This window comes from Drosophila rhopaloa, unplaced genomic scaffold, assembly GCF_018152115.1.
Source record: "Drosophila rhopaloa isolate 14029-0021.01 unplaced genomic scaffold, ASM1815211v1 contig_167, whole genome shotgun sequence".
NCBI classification, from domain to species: domain Eukaryota; kingdom Metazoa; phylum Arthropoda; class Insecta; order Diptera; family Drosophilidae; genus Drosophila; species Drosophila rhopaloa.
Genome location: NW_025335047.1, coordinates 869,212 through 889,056, shown reverse-complemented (window position 1 = coordinate 889,056; position 19,845 = coordinate 869,212). Strand labels below are relative to the sequence as shown.

The 19,845-nt window shown below is 42.5% G+C and overlaps 1 protein-coding gene across 4 annotated transcripts in view; it reads left to right on the top strand.

The window, feature by feature from the left end:
* The window catches only part of LOC108040713 (band 4.1-like protein 4), a 59,998-nt gene that overhangs the window by 33,134 nt on the left and 7,019 nt on the right, over positions 1-19,845 (top strand). For 3 of the 4 annotated variants that reach the window (XM_017118285.2, XM_017118284.2, XM_017118283.2), the window contains exons 3-15: positions 2,261-2,365; positions 2,655-2,779; positions 4,032-4,129; positions 4,508-4,716; positions 5,520-5,672; positions 6,829-7,001; positions 8,493-8,726; positions 10,086-10,538; positions 11,355-11,753; positions 12,010-12,294; positions 14,365-14,502; positions 14,566-14,712; positions 15,011-16,226. In XM_017118285.2, coding sequence (XP_016973774.2) covers positions 2,261-2,365; positions 2,655-2,779; positions 4,032-4,129; positions 4,508-4,716; positions 5,520-5,672; positions 6,829-7,001; positions 8,493-8,726; positions 10,086-10,538; positions 11,355-11,753; positions 12,010-12,294; positions 14,365-14,502; positions 14,566-14,712; positions 15,011-16,226 — 3,735 coding nt within the window. The remainder of the gene's footprint in view (positions 1-2,260; positions 2,366-2,654; positions 2,780-4,031; positions 4,130-4,507; positions 4,717-5,519; positions 5,673-6,828; positions 7,002-8,492; positions 8,727-10,085; positions 10,539-11,354; positions 11,754-12,009; positions 12,295-14,364; positions 14,503-14,565; positions 14,713-15,010; positions 16,227-19,845) is intronic. The other variant, XM_017118286.2, reaches the window with a different exon arrangement.

Below are 19,845 nucleotides of genomic sequence, written 5' to 3'. Positions count from 1 at the left end.
GGGAGATTGGTTCCGCCCCCCAAAATGCTTGTCTGGACCTGGAAAACCTTTTGGGACCTAAACACTTTTGTTTGCACAAGTTTTTCCTGCAAAGCCCCTGTGATTAATTGCGGTCCCTTATATGTCTACGTTGATTTTTGGCTATAACTTAGGCGCTGAACGGCTAGTTCATTAGGTTGGGTGTTATTTGGGGTGTCTATTAGTTGGGATTCGTGGGACTAGAAAAGGAATCCCATTGCCCTGGATCGATAGAGACGCTTCACTCGCTGTCGGCACACTTTAAGGGATTGTATTACACCACTCTCACCTCATCTAGAATTCCATTTACGTGCACATGCATTATTAGCTGTTCCACTCACTAAGTAAACGGCAACCCGACAATATGATAAACGCTCATGGCTCTTATGCATTTTTAAAATGCACTTTTCTTCTCGTGTTGTGTTTTATGGTGAAAGCATTGACAGCAAAGCAAAAGAAGCAGCAGGAACAACAGCTTTTGGAGAAGGGATGACGGCAATGAGGAAGCAACTTGAGTAGGAAATTTCACAGACCATTGTTTTAATGTCCTTGCCCACGTTCACTTCACGTATTTGTAATGCAATTTGAGCAGCAGGACTGCAGGATGGTGTCCTGCACAAAAGTGCAGCATCACGTTCACTTTGCCTTGCCACTGCTCATGTCACTGTCGCTGTCACTGTGTCACTTCGTCCTGTTAACGACTGTCATCTAATGCAGTCAGCACAAATGCAATTAGTTTTTGACACACACGCACACAGAATTCTCGTCCTGTGGCCCGCAGCTCATGCAAAATTCAACTCGTTTCGACGTATGCGAACTGAATGTGCTGTCATATGGAGATTATCACTGGGTTTGGGGTCGAATTTTGAATTAGATCCTTAAGGAAAGCCCGTGAATTTATTATTTAAATTTAGGGAATAACGATGGTACTTGGCACAGTTCTTAATATCGAGGGTAAACGACATATTTAATTAATATTTCATTTAAAGACAATGTCATAAAAAAAGCTTTGATTGAACAAATAAATATTTGTTTGATAAAAATAGATAAATTGTTACCAATTCTAATCAATGCCATGTATTTGACTTTTAGTAGCTCTTTAATTCATTCTTTATAGAATAAACAATACAAAGAAATAAATATAAACATGTATATTAAATATCATCCACTTTGACTCCATATTTTGCCCTTTACAATTCCCAGGCGGCAAGTTAAACAGCTCGATTTCGAACGCAAGCCTTGTGGTCAGCAGAATGTTTAACATAAATTCAAAACGAGTTCAGCTCGAAGTTGCGAGTAAACTGGCAGTTACACCGAGTTCTCACTCCTTGAATTCCAGTGTGTTCACACTTGCCAGCCATTAAGTTTATTACGCAACAACAATAAAACAGGCCAATATGCATGCAAAGGGAAAATGCCGTGTGCAGGATGTGGATGTGTATGAGGATGTGGATGTGGATGCCCCCAAAGGGATCCTTCGACCAGGCAGAAATACCATAAATAAAACATGGCAGCGGGTCGAATACCCAACAAAAGGCAAAAGTCAGTGTCTGTTGGTCAGTTCCCAAAAAAGAAAAACACATGAGACACACTGCAGACAATCGAGGAGCATCAACCGCCGGGGAAAAGGGGGCGGAGGGAAAACCAGGGGCGTGGCAGCTGCCTTTGCGGTCAACAATAGCTCGCCCCACGGCCATAGTTTGGGTGCTTTTTGCGGTTACTGCAGCTGCGGCCACCTTTTTCGGGGGTCTCTGAGTTCTCCCCAGAGAATAAACTCAATTTATTATTGCCACCAGACAGACAGAGTATCCGAAGGCGAGAAAAAAGGGAATTGGCATTTTAAAGCTTTAACAAATTAAATTAAACCAACAGCAAAATTGTTGATTGCCCGACTTTGGCCGCCTTCGATTTGCCATAAATTGTTTGGCCAAGAAGAGGGGCGATTTTCTTATTTCCCCATTTTATTTTATCAGAGGAACCAAAAAAGGCAGCAGCAATTTTCCAATTGAATAATTGTCACTGGGAAGTTTTCACTTTTGTCGGCGCAGGACTTAGCCAACCGGATAGAAAAGGGGCGCAGGACAAAAACGAAAACGAGAACGAGGACCGTGTCTGTGGCCATTCAATGGCTCAACAGTTTGCCAGTGTTTCCAGTGTTTGCCTTTGCTGCTCGTGCTTCCCCCCTCTTCTTATCCTCGAACCTTTGCTCTGTTTTAACAGCAATTTTCTTGTCTATTTTCAGGATGATTTGCCGGGCCAGGCTCTGCTGGATGTCGTCTTTGCCAGGCTCAATTTAATCGAGACCTCATACTTCGGCATACGTTATATAGACGAGGAGAATCAGACGGTAAGTGTGTGTGGCAAAAAAAAAAAGGGAGACCGCTTCCGCCGGGCAAAAGTATTGGTTTTGGAAATTCATTTTCGTTTTCATTGAAATTCATTCAGGCGCGATGAAAAATGAAAACAAAAAGTCCCCAGACTAAGGTAACTCTTTGAGGGTCCTTTGGCTGCGGGGCAGTTATATAAATTCGCTTTCATTGGTCCAGGAATATGTGTCCTTCATCGGACCACCTGGTTGCTCATAAGCTCTGTGCTGCACCCTTGATTTATTCCATATGTTGTTTCTTTTCCAACAGCACTGGCTGGATCCTGCGTCTCGTATTTCTCGACAACTCAAGCCAAAGTCGGATCCTTATGACTTGTATTTTGGCGTTAAGTTCTATGCTGCTGATCCCTGCAAACTACTAGAGGAAATAACCAGGTGAGCAAAAACTACAGCTTTCTGTAACCAAATCTTAAGATATAAAATAATAATCCAATTTAAAAAAAACATTACAATTAAAAACTTTAAAAGTTTTATATTTTTTAAATCGAAATCCAAATCCCACTTTAAGTAGGTATTCTTTCCTGCACATCCATTAACTATTTAAGCATTTAATTTGTGCCATCCCAACTTTTGGTCTGCCATAAATTCGTTAAATTGAATTTGGCAAATTTAATTTGTTAATTGAGGCACACAGACGCATAATTATAATGCAATAAACAACAAATGAAGCGAATTGAGATGCACGAGTTGAGGACTGTGAACTCGGGCTGCCCACTCAACTAATGGATAATGCATCGAGCAATTAATGCATTTATGCGCGCACATCAAGCGAGATAAATTAAAATAACGCCAGTGGAAAAGGCCAACACAACACACACACACACTAGCTGAAGGGGAAATGCCAAATGTCGCAAATGTAAAGGGAAATGGTCAGGGAAATGCGGAAAAGTGACCCAGGCCATGGCTCTCATCGCCACGTCATCGGGAGTCCTGGTGTCTGGTTATCCTGGGGGCAATTGCAGCATTTATCAAGCATTTGGTGTGTGCAAATATTGGCTCTCCATACGACGACACGTTCGCCATAATCATCGGGGAAAAACCGGGCAAAACCCATTGGCCAAACATCATCAAAATCCTTGCAAACTGCCGCTGAATCCACTGCTAATATTAGCGCATATAAATGCATCGAAATGCACTTCTAGCCAAGTGGAAAATGGGTGGCGGGATGATGAGTGTGGGGGCGTGGCAATGCAATTGCCGTTGCATTATTGGAAGTGCACTAGGGTCAAAGAATATTGTGTTATTTTAGCTATACAAAGTCTGCGGCATACAATAAACGGCAATTGACTTTGGACCGGACTAAGTTGAAAAATCGAGCAACGGGGATTTTCAAACAGACAGGATTAAGGCAAACAGGCAGCTTGAAGTTCCAAACTGCGCTTGATTTTAGCAAATAAATTGTGAAATACGATGCCAGCCTACCGTCTGCCATTTTATTTGTTTCGTTTCATGATTTCCATGTTACGCCCAAAGTCAATAAGTCGACTCTGTTTGTTTTGGACAAACAATCAAGGGGGATCAACTAATTTTATGCCCAGATTTTGTTTGCCCACTTGTTAACTGCTTCTTCTCCTTGTTTACGGTTTTTGTTTTTGGCATGTTGGCTAATGAAATTTGTCATTTTCAGGTATCAACTTTTCCTGCAAGTCAAACAGGATGTTCTGCAGGGACGATTGCCTGTGGCCTTTGAACTCGCCGCCGAACTCGGTGCCTTTGTGGTGCAATGTAAGTATAAAATACCAAGCGAAAGAAAGCCTTTGCAACCAAATACGAATAGAATTCTTATGTATTTCTTATGGCAGACATTAAGTCTTTTTTTTGTTAAGGTGTTCCACTGAAATCTTACTCAGCGGAAATCAAATTCTGTTTAACTGAAAAACAATGACACCTCTTTTAATTGTTTTGAAGTTGTTTAGGAAATGCTTTTAGTAATTAAATAATTAAAATGAAAGAGAACAGAATTTCTACATTGTTTGTATAATAAGGCCATATTTTAAATACTTTAGAATTTTTTTACTGGTCATCGATTTTATTTCTTATAATCGCAAATGGCATTTCCTTATTTATAACCATATATCAACGCATATTTTTGTGCATCCCTAGCCGAGTTGGGTGACTATGATCAGCGGCGCCACTCGAAGGGCTATGTGTCCGAGTTCAGACTTCTGCCAAACCAGAGCAACGAGCTGGAAACCCGCGTCTCGGAACTGCATCAGCAGCTCAAGGGAATGTCGCCCTCCGGAGCCGAACTTAACTATCTGGACAAAGTCAAATGGCACGATATGTACGGCGTGGATTTGCATCCCGTTCTGGTAAGTTATGCGATGCTGATGCTGCTCATGTGTCAAACCAAATCGGATGATGTGGGGAGACAATGGGGAGTCCCTCCACACGAGACGAAGCCCTGAAACCGCAGATGGTTCACCAGACAGCCGGGCTTCAACATTCAACCAGGCGGATAAAAGGGGTCAGAGGGAAATGCAAAGTTTAATTTCATTTCTAGGCAAATATTATAAATCATTTGCTCACATTTCAGTGGGGTCCGAAATGGTGGTGGGTGGGTTAATGATTACCCCCGAAAAAGCAAGTCTCGTGTGTCTACGCTTTTGTGCTGCGTAAGTTGGCACTTCATTTGCATTTTTTATTGCCCTTTACTTTGATATCAAACCTCAATAAATCACCAGCTGTGTTTGTATACACATATGGGGCCGGGGAACCCGAACCCGAACCCTTGTACTCCATGTGGTATGTGCTATATGTAGTACAGCCTATGGCCACCCCCTCTTTTACTCACTCGTCGCCCTTGTGTTTGTTTATAGACACAAATCATTGACTATCGCGGCGCCAGAACGCCGTCTTTTATATGCTTTGCCGCTCTCCGCCTTTTTTAATTTAATTAACAGCTAAAATTACATTTATTTTGGCTTTTTCTGGGCGGAATTATAAGAACGAGGTATCCATAAAAATGCCGCCTGCTGCTAATGGGCGAAAACTTTCTTCTTGTTAACACATTTTTTGGCAATGGCCGAAAGGAAACTTTTCGCCCGTTGCCTTTTGTTTGCCAAAGTTTCTCATTTTCCTCTATATTTTCCCGTTTTTCTCGATTTTCCCGCAGGGCGAGGACAGCGTGGAGTACTTCCTGGGCTTAACTCCAAGCGGGATTGTCGTGCTGCGCAACAAGACGACGGTGGCTCATTACTATTGGCCGCGCATTGCCAAAGTTTATTATAAAGGACGCTATTTTATGCTCAGGATAAGCGATAAAAATGTAAATTCTCAAACGCACCCAACGCGACAATGGGAACTGGAAAACTGCGAACTGGTAACTGGAAGCGCGAAACGACAATGGCCACAGTGACGATGTGGATGAGGATCCCCAATCCTTATCCCATCCCAGCCATAAATTTGTTTGCCGACAAGTGCTTTTTACAATTTGCAGTTCGTTCCGCGAGTGAATGGTTGAAAGTTAGCACTAAAGGGTTGTAGACCTATGACAAAGTTGGGGGACAGAGTTTGTAGATACCTATTAGATGACTCAGAAAAAGTCAAAAACAAAGTTAACCACTTCTAATTAAACAGAATTAACTTTTAGTAATAATGGTTTAAAAATAGTTTAATAGTTTATATTGGTACCCATGTTTCCGTTAGACACCCATCATTTGTTTTTAGGTTCAGAGGCTCAAAAACACTTGGTGATTATATAATCATATAATTTTAAAACATTTTTATTTATCACTATAGAAGTGCAAATGTCCCTTTGATCAAATTAAACATCCAACAATTTAAAGAAATAAGTCAAATATTTTAAAGAAGAATTATTGAAAGACTGTTTAATAGAATTGTAAATTTGTTCCCCTCCATCAAGATTTCGTATATGAACCTACAGGGTATTCATTTTTCTGAAGCTCGCTTCGAGGGCTTTCAATTCCTTATTCCCGTTTTGCAGTGTCGCCAATTTTTCTGGGTGCTCCCTTATGGTGACAACTTTTGGCTGTCAGCGGCATCAAGTGGCGCCAGGAGCCAAAAGCGGAGGAGGACTCGTTAGACAACAAGTAGCTGGTAGCTGGTAGCTTTAGTAGCAGATAGCAGATAGAAGACTCTGAATGGCTGAAGCTGCTGAAACTTGCACACTTTCGGGTGCTAACGTTTTGATAATCAAAAAAGTTTCCCAGCCAGTTGACGCGCACAAAAGGCGGAAACTTAAGCATTTTCCTTCGTCTTGATTTTTCCTTTCTTTAATTTTTTTTTCGGCCACCACTTTACACTTTGTAATGGCAGGGGTGGGGCAAACCCGGCAGGGGTATTCATTCACTCAGTCCGCCTCCTTTGTCGGCATGTCCCAGTCGCGTTTCCAGTTCCCATCGTGACTCGACTCTAGTGCTTATCACACCTTTTCGAATGGATTCTGTTTTTTTTTTCTCCAGAACGAGCTGAGCACCTACGGATTCGAGACGCCTCGCAAATCGGCCTGCAAACATTTGTGGCGATGCTGCGTGGAGCATCATGCCTTTTTCAGGCAGGTGCGAGTGGCCCCTTTGCCCAGTTCGCAGTCGCATGCCGCCGATTTGTTCCAACTGGGATCGCGCTTCAGGCACAGGTGAGTAACTAACCAAGTACCAGGAACTCACCAGGAAGTTCCAGTGGGTGCAGTCGTGTGTGCTCCGCCCATTAGATGGAGTTGTAAGCCCAAAAACCCCTCTGGTTCTTCGTTGCCTAATTTATTGGCCAAACCCAAAAGCGCAGCCAATTAAGACGTAACAAATTTCAATGGCCCAGACACTCGAGTTCAATCCCTCGACCCAAAATGCACCTCATGTGATTAGCTCATTAAGGGGCAGCTCAAGTGGAGCACTAGGGATGGGCAGCCAAGTGAACTGGTGCTCAAGGGGATTGATGGGGCATTCCAAGAGCTACTAACTTATGAGGTATATGTTGAAGATACACTTAACAAAAATTGAGTCATGATAATAGTAAAGAGATTATCTTAACAGCCTTGTTGCTTGTTTTCTTTTAATTATTCATCGGATCTTCCACATTTGTGCTAGAACTATCTCCTAATTTTTAATGAAATTTAAAGCAAATGAAAAGTGAAAATCCCAGTTAAGGCCAGTAAAACCCAACTATTATTTCCTGGTTCCATAACTTAAGCTCATAACGTCAGGACTTAATCAAGAAAAACTACAGCTTTAAGGAAGACCCTGTAGACACTGTTAGCTTCTCGAATTTCCCGCCGTTCCAATCAGAACTCATTCTTGGCCAAAGTCAAAGCCAAAGCCAAACAGAAGCAGAAGCAGTCATCCAGTGCATCCAAACGAGTGTTCATAGATCAAGTTTACGCCATCGCCTGCATGGTCAACTAATTGGAAGTCCAATAAAAATGTCGGATCCGCAGAGGGGATTGGGATTAGGAGAGGCCTTCGGGCAGTCAGCCAAAAAGCAACTCGAGTGCAAAGCCCACTAATGACTTTCTGCGAAAAGGCGGCTCTAAGCTGCTGGCTCACCAAATGCAGGCAATTGTGCATGACGAATGTGGCAGGGAATCGGGTAGTCCAGGGGAATCTAGGGAAAGCCAGGGAAACCTTGGGAGGGCCAGGGAATCCAGGGGAGCAGATCCTTCACCATGTTTATGACTGGACATTTGCGGTGACTGCGGCTGACCATTTTGTTGCTGCGGTAAACTTTCTTGCTCCTAGACTCAAAATGGAGTTCACGTGGCCAACCGTAACTCAGTGAAACTATTAACTTGGCTGGCAAAGCATTTCTAGTGGCCAAAAAAAGTTTTTTAGGGGCGTTTTATGACTGCCCCAAGAACAGAACGTTTTTAATTTGAGAAACAAATGAAAGTTTGTCAGTTTCTCGGCTTTTATTTTATTTTGCCTGTGTGTGTGTTTTACAACCTTTTTATGGTTGACTGTTCATTATTAGCGTCTACTCTCGTTTTTCGTTTTCTTTATTTTTGGCATTTTCCCTACTTTGGTTGTTAATATTTTTGGACGCCTTTATGCCTACTTTTATGTTGCCCAACACCACCGCATGTCTGCCAAACCCCGAACCGAACCAAACCGAACCAAACCCAACCAAACAAAAGTCGCCCGGACAAGCAAACGGAGAAGGATGCACTTTCCGCCGGACGATCGCCGCCTGCCTTTACCCGAACTCCTTCAAAACGCCAGCCGCGGCGCGTGATTGATGACTTTTTTAACAGCAAAAGCAACAGCAATAGCAATGGAAATGGAAATGGAAACGGAGCGGGAACATTAGGTGGAGGCGGCCACATGGGCAACAGACCTCTTCCCCAGCCCGGAATGGGCACCATCTCCAAGTGAGTACTCCGAAATGCCCATCATTTGTTTTCATTCCGTGCACAAAAGTTTTGATTTACCCATCCGCCCATGTGTAGTACCCTCGCGTTCTGTATTTTACCCATTTATGTACGGCAGCTGCTCCTTTGACGCAGTTGTCCTTTTTTCGGCCAAGTCCTTTTTTGGCCGCGTCCTTTTTTTGCTTTTTAGTAATCAGTTTTGGTAGCTGGCGCACCGGAAGAGCTCTCATGTGGCTTGTTGGAGAGGACTCGCCTTTGATCTCTTTTTAATTTTGAAACATATATATTTCGGTATGGCTATTGCTATTCGGAATCGCCGGGTTCAATTTGAAAGGAATGCAGCCGGAGCACTTCATCAGTTTCCCGCCCCTTCCCGTCTGCGTTTGACAGGACAAACAGGATAGATAGAAGCTCCTTGGCATTGTCCCGGCTCAAGTGCCCTCTGGCACTCTGAATTTCTGTTTCGAATTCGTGTTCAAAATCCATTTAGTTGCCATTTCGAAGGCAGTTACATTGTCTAGACGCAACATTTATTAAATGTTTTATGGTTGCAAACATCAAGTTATATGGACAAATAAAAATTCAGCCATAATGTTTTTCGGGAGAAATTGAGTCATGCCAGGAGATTTGTAGCTAGGGAGTGTATTTTTCGAGTTGCACAGACTTAAACGAAGCAATGCCAGGAAGCACTCGAATTAGACAATTACCAGAGGCCATTTCCAACTGTCCAACTGTCCAGTGTAAGTGTTTGCCCACCATCCGTGCATAAATTACACGCTCAGGTGAGGCTCTAAATAAGGTAATAGAAGCCAATCGTAATCGCTGGATTCCTGGACGAAACCAAGATGAGCAAATAGCTCGCGTCATTTATCATTTGCAAACAAAGAGAAGCCCAAACATCAGGCCAATCAGGCAGCCGAACCCCACACCTCACTCTCCAGATCACAGATCACAGATCGCGGATCCCAGATCCCAGATCCCAGATCGGTGCGTCCCAGGGAGCATAAATCACCGGGCACGTTCTGGACTTTCTGGGATCTCCAGTGGAACTGAACTGAACCGAAGCGACGACTCCTGAGAGTACGAAATGATTGCCCGCTGATTGCCAGTGCGGCAATTACTCAATTTTGCACACGCGCATTATTTGTCTGTGTCGATCTCGGAGTGGTGGACTGGTGGAGTGGTGGAGCTGCCTCTCCGGATCGAATCGGACAGCCTAAATGGCCTCCTAGGCTGCCATGCCGACGCGGACTTTAATCAACGTTTATGTTAAACAATTTAAATTTATGGCAAAATAATGCGAGATCGCGCTGACTGATCCCCCGCCTTTAATCTCTTTTTTTTCCACCACAATAATAGCAACTACGACAGTCCCTACCGCTCCACGTACAGTATACCCACCAGTTTGGGCATAAGACCCTGCCATCAGCAGCAGAACAACAACTCCAGCAGCTACAACAACAACAGTGGAGGCAACCTGCAAACACCAGACTCCCCGAGGAGCACAAGGAGTGCCCCCTGGCCAAGATCCCAGCAGAGATCCCTGTTTGGTCACAATCCATCGAGCCCGCGCTCCGTGAGATCTGCCAGTACGGCGGGCGGGGGGCTGCACCACCATCACAGCCACCACAGCCATGGCCATGGAACCAGCCACCATCCGCACCACCAATCCTCCGCGGCGGCCACCTCCTCATCATCGCACCACCAGCGGCAGCAGCGGGCCAGCTCCTCATCCGCCTCACATCAGCAGCAAAGGTACCGATCGAGTTCCGTCGAGAGCCACTCCTCCAACGACTCAAGGTCCACGCGAAAGTAAGTCCTTCTAATCCTAACAAATACATAATCTATATATGATTCAAAAACGTATATATTATAATCAAACAATTCATATTAGGTCATTAGAAACAATAAAAATAGTTCACATTAAATGAAGAACTTTCTAGTTTAAGGTCTTATACCAAAGAACACACTCATCAAGGCGATTGTTTAATATTGGTAGACTTCGGACCTACGATTAAACTTTTAAGGAAGGGCATTTTTAAAAAGGCCAAGAAATTAGAAAACTAGATAAACAGAGACGCGTGCGTCTTTATCAAACTAGGTGAATTAAACTCGTCAAGTGTTAAGTAATTTTGATAGTGGCCCTGAGAAGGTTAAGAAAAAGTCAAACCGTCTACTCGCTATGACTTTTTAAGACCCCACAAATCCCATCGATTTGAACATCCATAAGCATGCGCCTAGTTTGAGTGTTTAGATTAAAGTGAGTGCTTACCCATTAAATTGGCTTATTTATCTTATCTGCCAAAGATCTTCAGTTTGCGAGGAATTTTAAACTTATCGGAAAACATATTAATCTTACGAAACAATTTAAGTCACCAAATTTCTCGACCCTCTAAATATGCAAATCAGTATCTGAAATAAAAAGTAACTGTTCGTCAAGTTTTCGTATTTATCTTATCGGCAATGATTTTATTTTTTTGAAATTCCCAAAGTTATGGGGTAATATTGTTTTTCACCAGGTATTTCGCAATGCGTAACTATTTTTTTACGAAAATAAATTGATTTAAAACTGCGTAAATTTTGGCTGGTAACTATGCTTAAAATATGTTATTTATTTTTAAATTTCAGGCACAAGCACCGCCATCGTCGCACTTCTGATAATGAAAGCGAGCTTTCAAGGGGATCAGGTCGCTCTGGAAGATCGGGACGTTCACATCATCGCAAGCATCGCAGATCGCACCGGCACCGAAGGGATTCGGCTGGAGGATCGGATCATGACAGCACACGTGGACGCAGCTACTCCGGCCATCGAAGCTCCTCGATGAGGAGTGGCAGTGCCGAGCTGATTGATTCCACTTCGCAATGGAGGGAAGTTCAACGAAGACAGGCCGAGGCCAGTTTGGGCCAGAGTTCCGTTCAACAGGCGGCCGTTTCCAAGAGCAGTATGGTGGCCAGGAGCCTCCACAGCAACGACAGTCATTCGGATACCCACTCGCATCACAAGTCTAGAAGGCATCGCAAGAATAAGTGAGTTTCGGGAATAAATTATGTTTTCATTTAAGTAAAGTAATTAAAATTAATTCATATAAAGTCATTAATTCATATTAATAAGATTTTCTGATACATTTTTATAATTGTTAGCGATGGAGATATTGTTCTTTCCAAATTAATGAGTTTCAGCTCTTTAGGAATATATATTTTAATTGATCAACATTTATTTATAACTAGAGATTATAATATATTTTTTATACTCATCCATTTACATTTTATTTTCTCCAAACAGATCCCCATCGGAGTCACGCAGTCGCATGTGGAACAGCGAGCTGGCAAAGCACCTGCAATTCGATCTGGTGGACACGGAGGGCATGTCGGAACAGCAGCTGCGCGAGATTCCCTATACGGTGGTGGAGACCACCTCAAAGAGGTCCAACTCCAACCTGAAGATCCACAAGAGCAACAGCAAGAGTAGTGTTGGAGCCAAGAGCACGGGTTCGGGCAACACCATCACCAATGGCAGTGGTTCAGGGAACACGGGACAGGCCCGGAATCGTGTCGATCGAATAAGAGGGTGAGTATATTCGGAAAAGGGATAATCCTAAGATTAAGTTAATACCAGTCACCCATTTTCATGTTAGTTATTTCTAATTTTCCGATGTCTTGGAAAAGAGTGACCTAAAATTTGACTTCGAGAGTCCATAACTTTTACAAATTTAATCCGATTCCAAAGTGGCATACCTCTAAAGTCTCGTGATTCCGTTCTCTAAAAATCTGCATTCAAAATTTTCAATTTAACGTTGGTCAAATTTTTGACCCATTTTCATGTTAGTTATTTCTAATTTTCCGATGTCTTGTAAAAGAGTGACTTAAAATTGGACTTCGAGAGTCCATAACTTTTCCAAATTTAATCCGATTCCAAAGTGGCGTACCTCTAAAGACTTGTGATTCGATTCTCTAAAAATCTGCATTCAAAATTTTCTATTTAACGTTGATCAAATTTTTGACCCATTTTCATGTTAGTTATTTCTAATTTTCCGATGTCTTGTAAAAGAGTAACCTAAAATTTGACTTCGAGAGTCCATAACATTTCCAAATTTAATCCGATTCCAAAGTGGCATACCTCTAAAGACTCGTGATTCGATTCTCTAAAAATCTGCATTCAAAATTTTCAATTTAACGTTGATCAAATTTTTGACCCATTTTCATGTTAGTTATTTCTAATTATCCGATGTTTTGGAAAAGAGTGACCTAAAATTTGACTTCGAGAGTCCATAACTTTTCCAAATTTAATCCGATTCCAAAGTGGCATACCTCTAAAGACTTGTAATTCGATTCTCTAAAAATCTGCATTCAAAATTTTTAATTTAACGTTAGTCAAATTTTTGACCCATTTTCATGTTAGTTATTTCTAATTTTCCGATGTCTTGGAAAAAAGTGACTTAAAATTGGACTTCGAGAGTCCATAACTTTTCCAAACTTAAGCCGATTCCAAAATGGCATACCTCTAAAGTCTCGTGATTCGATTCTCTAAAAATCTGCATTCAAAATTTTCAATTTAACGTTGGTCAAATTTTTGACCCATTTTCATGTTAGTTATTTCTAATTTTCCGATGTCTTGGAAAAGAGTGACCTACAATTTGACTTCGAGAGTCCATAACTTTTCCAAACTTAAGCCGATTCCAAAGTGGCATACCTCTAAAGAATTGTGATCCAATTCTCTAAAAATCTGCATTCAAAATTTTCAATTTAACGTTGGTCAAATTTTTGACCCATTTTCATATTAGTTATTTCTAATTTTCCGATGTCTTGTAAAAGAGTGACTTAAAATTGGACTTCGAGAGTCCATAACTTTTCCAAATTTAATCCGATTCCAAAGTGGCATACCTCTAAAGACTCGTGATTCGATTCTCTAAAAATCTGCATTCAAAATTTTCAATTTAACGTTGGTCAAATTTTTGACCCATTTTCATGTTAGTTATTTCTAATTTTCCGATGTCTTGTAAAAGAGTGACTTAAAATTGGACTTCGAGAGTCCATAACTTTTCCAAATTTAATCCGATTCCAAAGTGGCATACCTCTAAAGACTCGTGATTCGATTCTCTAAAAATCTGCATTCAAAATTTTCAATTTAAAGTTGGTCAAATTTTTGACCCATTTTCATATTAGTTATTTCTAATTTTCCGATGTCTTGTAAAAGAGTGACTTAAAATTGGACTTCGAGAGTCCATAACTTTTCCAAATTTAATCCGATTGCAAAGTGGCATACCTCTAAAGTCTCGTGATTCGATTCTCTAAAAATCTGCATTAAAAATTTTCATTTTAACGTTAGTCAAATTTTTGACCCATTTTCATGTTAGTTATTTCTAATTTTCCGATGTCTTGGAAAAGAGTGACCTAAAATTTGACTTCGAGAGTCCATAACTTTTCCAAACTTAAACCGATTCCAAAGTGGCATACCTCTAAAGACTTGTGATTCGATTCTCTAAAAATCTGCATTCAATTAACGTTGGTCAAATTTTTAGTTAGTTATTTATAATATTCTGATATCTTGTCAAAAAGTGACCGAAGTTTGCTTCCTTTCTTGTTAGTTTTTATTTTAATTTCTTATTGGCTTATATTTAACCCATATATATAATTGTAGACTTTACTATCAAAGCTCGCATCCGCACGATACCAACGGAGGTCCTGGAACTGGAGGGCAAGCGCCGAAAAACGGATCCATCCGATCGGCCAGTACGATATCCTCTAGGGAGTGCGAACGGAATAATGGTTTAGTAAGGTAAGTAAAGAGTTTTGCTTTGTAAATCTATATGACAAATATATGTGAACTTTTCATTTTAAGAATGATGTCCAGTATGAGCATGGGTGATTTTATCTCACCCACTGGCTCCAATCTGAGTCCCTTGGAGAACTCAGCGTTGAGAGTGTCTCATGAGCACACTGACTCGGGTCTGGGAGCTGATCAGGATTATGCATATTCATCGGAAAGGTGAGATCTGGAATTCATTTAACAATAGCTTATGTATAATTGTAAAAAGAAAGACTTAAACGACCACTTGAATTAGTGACATAGAGCCATAAGCTTTCATCCTCCTCGCAGTAATTTTTAAGCTTTTCTTTTTATATGTAGATAATAATAAGTCTCAAATGCGAGTACTTTAAGCACTTTAAAATGATGTGGTCAGTTTTTATCACACGTACTGCATTTGTGTCTTATATTTTCTAATGACTTAATGTTACCAATATTACCTCACCATTTTGAATTTTACTTCTCTTCGAAATCACAGATCCAGCGACAGCACTCGCTACGGCACCAACAAATCGTCGGGCGCCTCGAGCGGATCGCACCGGAAGTCGGGCGGCAGTGCCGGCGGCAACTACAACAACCTGATGCAGCAGACCGTGAGTAACCAGCAGCAGCAGCAGCGTTCGCTGTTCGCCCAACAGCAGCGCCAGCAGAAGAGCACCTACAAATACGCCACCTCCTCGCCATCGTCCACTAACCCAGGGAGCTCCTCGGGATTGGCGCCTGTCCACAACGCAGGCCTGAATTCCAATCCGAATCCCAGTCAAAATCCCAGCAGCGCTACTAACTCTAATCAGCAATCGCCGGCCAATCGCCTGCTCCACTACACGACCTTCGAGAACAACCAGTACAAGTTCAGTCTGAACAATGCGCTGGCCAAGAGTTCCAAGGGGGTGGTGAGTGGAGGAGGCAGCATTAGCAATCTGGCCGGGAATTTGGTAACATCTGGTGTCGGTGGTCCCGGTTCTCAAAGTGGTGGTGGTGGTGCTTTCAGCCGGCAGCGCAGCTTTGTGGAGTGGCCCAGCAATCCGGCATCGCCCTACTACTACCAAGGTCCCTCGACGCAAGTGGCGCAGGTTAAGAGGCGGGATGCCAAGTCGGATATCGGGGTGCCCACGCGGAGGCTCTCCGGGCAGAGTCTGACCAAGACCCAGCTCCTGACGGGCGGGCATTCCCAGTTGAGCAATGCGGGCTGCTATCCCTTGCACTATGCCAGCAGCAGTGTTTCGGGCGCGGGCTATAATCGTCCTTTAGGTCAGAGATCGGGGGGCAGTGGCTCCTCCAGCGGAGGTTTCGGCCTCCAGCCTGCCAAGTCGGACCTCTTTTTGTCCTACATACATGGCGCGGAGTACGAAAGGCCCTACATATACAACTACAAGATGCCGCAGATGCCGGGAGGCGGCGGAGCAGGGGGTTCGCCCAAGCAGCAAACCACCGCTTACCACATTTCTGGATCACAGACCGCAGATCCCCCACCGCCGCCTCCGCCCCTTTATGGCGGCACGGCGCCCGCCAACGACGTCATGTACTATCAGTTCGACAAAGGAACCGCCGCCACCGCCGTCGCCGCCGTCTCCGTCGCTCCTTCGACGTCATCGCCGCCCATTGTCCAGCAGCCGCGGCAGTCGGGCGGTCCATTAGTGTATCTCCAACATGGCCAGAATGTAGTTTCTGCGTCCGAGGTGCAGCAGCAAACTGTGAGTACGAAGTGCAAACCTGTCGCATGTCGATGTTGAATGTGGATGTTGATGTTGATGTTGATTTTGATGTGGATACGTCCTCCTCCACCTCCTCCGCCTCGTGTACTCTTCAGTTTGTGCAACTTGTCTTTCGTTTGCCACTCCATTGTGTTGCATGTTTGTGTTCCGCGCCTTAATTGAATCCGTATTTTACTGGCATTATCGCATCCCCGGCCAAAGTACTTAGTCTGTATGGCATGATTCTCCTGTTTTTCCTTTTCTATATTTTTGGTTTGTATTTCTAAAGAGTACTAGAGACTAGAGACTAGAGTGTATCTGTATTTGCACAAGTGTAATAAGTAACTGAAGCTTTTATGTTGATTATTTCGTAAGACTCATTGTACACACAGACAGTGGGTGTCCTCATTTCCACGGAATCCTTATCGCACACACACTCCATCCCGAAGGACTTGTGTGCTGCGCTTATCAAAAGGGCAAAAACGTAAAGTTGCCGCTATCTCAGCTGCGGGTAGCAGTGAAATTTAATTAACTTAAATTTAAGGCGTGAGAAAGCCACTTGGTGGGTGAGGGGGACCTCTTGAGCACTCCGATTTCTATGGAATAGTTCAGCGAACCATATATTCCTAACTCAAAAGTATGCTATGTATTCTCGTGAGCAAAAGTTTGCCCAATTTCACGCATGCCTAATTAACAACTGAAATATTCCAACTAATTTCTGCTGGAGCACAAATAAATTACCCGAAAAATAAAAGGCCATAAAGACCCAGTCAAGACAAACCCCCTGCAAGAAAAGAGAATAAATAATAAGCAACTATTTGCGCTACATTATCCAAGTTTATATAACAGACAGGACTTCAAGTCCTTCCTCCTTCGCTTGCGGGCTGCCCAAGCAAATAATTTCAGCCAAAGTTGATGGCACGAAAGCAGAAATACTTGCGATTCTAAAATAAATTCTGGGCCAGCTTCCAAGCTTTCTCGACCGGGTCACACGCATGTGTGTATATCCATATGCACATATATATATATTTCCCAAACGGCAAGAGGAACAACAACAGGGAGTACATAGAAACATTTTCGAAATGTTTGGCATAATTTTGCTATAAAATAAATTTTGCAAAATTGTTTTTCCTAAGCTGGGTAGCAGCTTAGTGAAGAGAGGGCCAAGAAACGACGACTACGCCTGAAATGGCAGCCAAAGCAACGACATCAGCAAGGACATCAAATAAAACAAGCAAATCAAAAATTATGACAGCACAGCAAGGGGCAAAGGAAGCCAAAGGAATATGCCAAGCACGGGATCCTGCGGCGGGGAAATTATACTCAGAAAAATTGGGGGTCCTAAATGACAAATATGTTATCAGAATTCAGGAAAGCAAAAGAATTGTTAGGTGTACAAAGTATAATTTAAATATTTTTGAAGATGTTTCTTGCATACTTTTAAAGGGAAAGAGATAACAATGCATCATTATAAAACTAGTTAAATTGCACTATTTTGTCTTACTTGAAGAACAATGTGTTTTAGCCTACAACTCATTTATTGTTTTTAGTGCACTAAGATATGGGACTAGGGACACCATCTTGGCCAGGCCAAAGTGGCAAAGTGCGCAGCCAGCGGCCAAGAGACAAACGCCAATGTCGACAGCCCAGGACGAGGGGCGGAGGATGTAGGCGTGGCTGGGATGAGGTGGCCATGTCCTCGCCCCAAAAAGCAGTTAAGTCAATAAATTTACTGATTTAATGTGGCAAAAGTTTCGATTGTTGTTGTCTCTGCCATTTGCTGTGTTGTTTCAAGGGTTAGGAGTTTTTGCCGGAGGCGAAGGACACATCGACTGATGGTTCGGTCTCTGGTAAAACGCCTGCAGTTGTTATTATAGCCATTGTCCGGACTGTTTTCGTTTTAGTAGTCCCAGGGAACACACCACACTTGGCCAAATCCTAACAAATGCTAGATTAACACAATTGGCAAACAATAAAAGCATCAAACTTATAGGGCTTTAAGCGATTGCTTATTGAGAGTAGCGTCTTTAGTTGGAAGGGAGAAAAAAGGGACATATTGAGCGAGCTGGTCGGTAATTGGAAATCAGCATTTCAATTTATATAAATATTTCGCCGATTCGACAAATTTATCATTTAATTGAAGTTGATTGAAGAGTAAAGGTTAAAGGCCAAATAAAGTTATGACAGCCTTGGTCAACGTAGCATAGCATTTTAAATTTAGAAAACAATGCCCAGGGTAAACAATGACCGCTGCAGCAATGCATTCCATCATAACTCGAAAAAAGGGCAAAAAACTGGTCAGAAAAAATATGAAATTGCCAATTGATTTATTGGCAGAAAACATTTTGCCATGTCAAATAGTGCGGAAAATGTAAAAAACGAGAAACAAAGGGAAAACTTTAAACAAATACTCTTTTATTTATGCTGCATCCCGTGTATGATTTAATTATTCATCACGTAGGCAATTGAAAACACTAGATGAGGTTGGGGCATGGCGTTTTTCCGACTCTAAGCGCCCCATTGTCTTTTGACCTGCGGGCGGCATATGGCAATTTTTTATGCATTTTTATTTAAAATGTTTTATGCATATCCGGGAAAAAGAAAAGGCTTGGAGAAGTGATGGCGGAGTAGAAAAAATAGATCGCAGAAAAAATAGATCGCAGCGCCGGCTAGGTAGTAATTATCTTTGATGGTGACAGTTGCCAGACGAGGTGGTGACCCATCCTTTTTGTCCCTGACATTGGACGCGTCCTGTTTCCCTTGGAGCCGCGTGTTAATGAACGGGGCGTTTGACACTGGGCCGCATTTATGCCAGACAATTTGATGCATTAGCGTGTGTGTTTGTTGGCCATGGGCGTGTTGCCCAATTAAGGCACACACACACTCGTATACACACCCATAAACGGGGAGGAAAATTAATTAAATTCCTTGGCTTTGGCCAAACGCTCTTCAAGTTTGTTTATGCAATCTTGTACGTGCTTCCATTAGGCTACAATTCAAAGTTCATTATTGAATGGAAGTGGGCGAGGCCTGGCAGATAAACTTCCCTCCTGCGGCAACAAATACCATTTTCAAGTTGAATGCAATTTTAATTAATAGAAAATCAAACAAACTTTGTATAAACATATACAAAACAAACTTGTGTTCTCTGGCAAACTTGTGTAGTTTGGCTACAAAAAGCATAAGCCGCCAGTACACAAAGGCCGTAAGCTTAAGTGAGTGAGGATACTGGGTACTCAGAGCCATGAACCATTCAAGTGTGTTTGTGCACCTTTCTGATTTCATTTACAAATGAATCTCACTCGCCGGCAGCCATTTCCCCTGATTTTCCCTGCTACCCTGGCCTTGTGTGTTCATATGTTGACTTTTGGCAAAGAACTCGCCATCATAAAGGCATCAAATGGGCTACAAGCGAACGTGTCTTGGGCCAAATTGAATGAGCTTTTAAGTGTATTGAGCCAGAGAAAGAGCCAAGTCACATTCAATGCGATTAGTTACCGCACATGTCTGCCACCTGAATGGCTTAATACCTGGCTTAATACCTGGCTTAAATGCAAATCGAGAAGTGCCCTTTTATTTACTTATATTTTTAACTGATTAAGTTCGAAGTGCAGGGGAC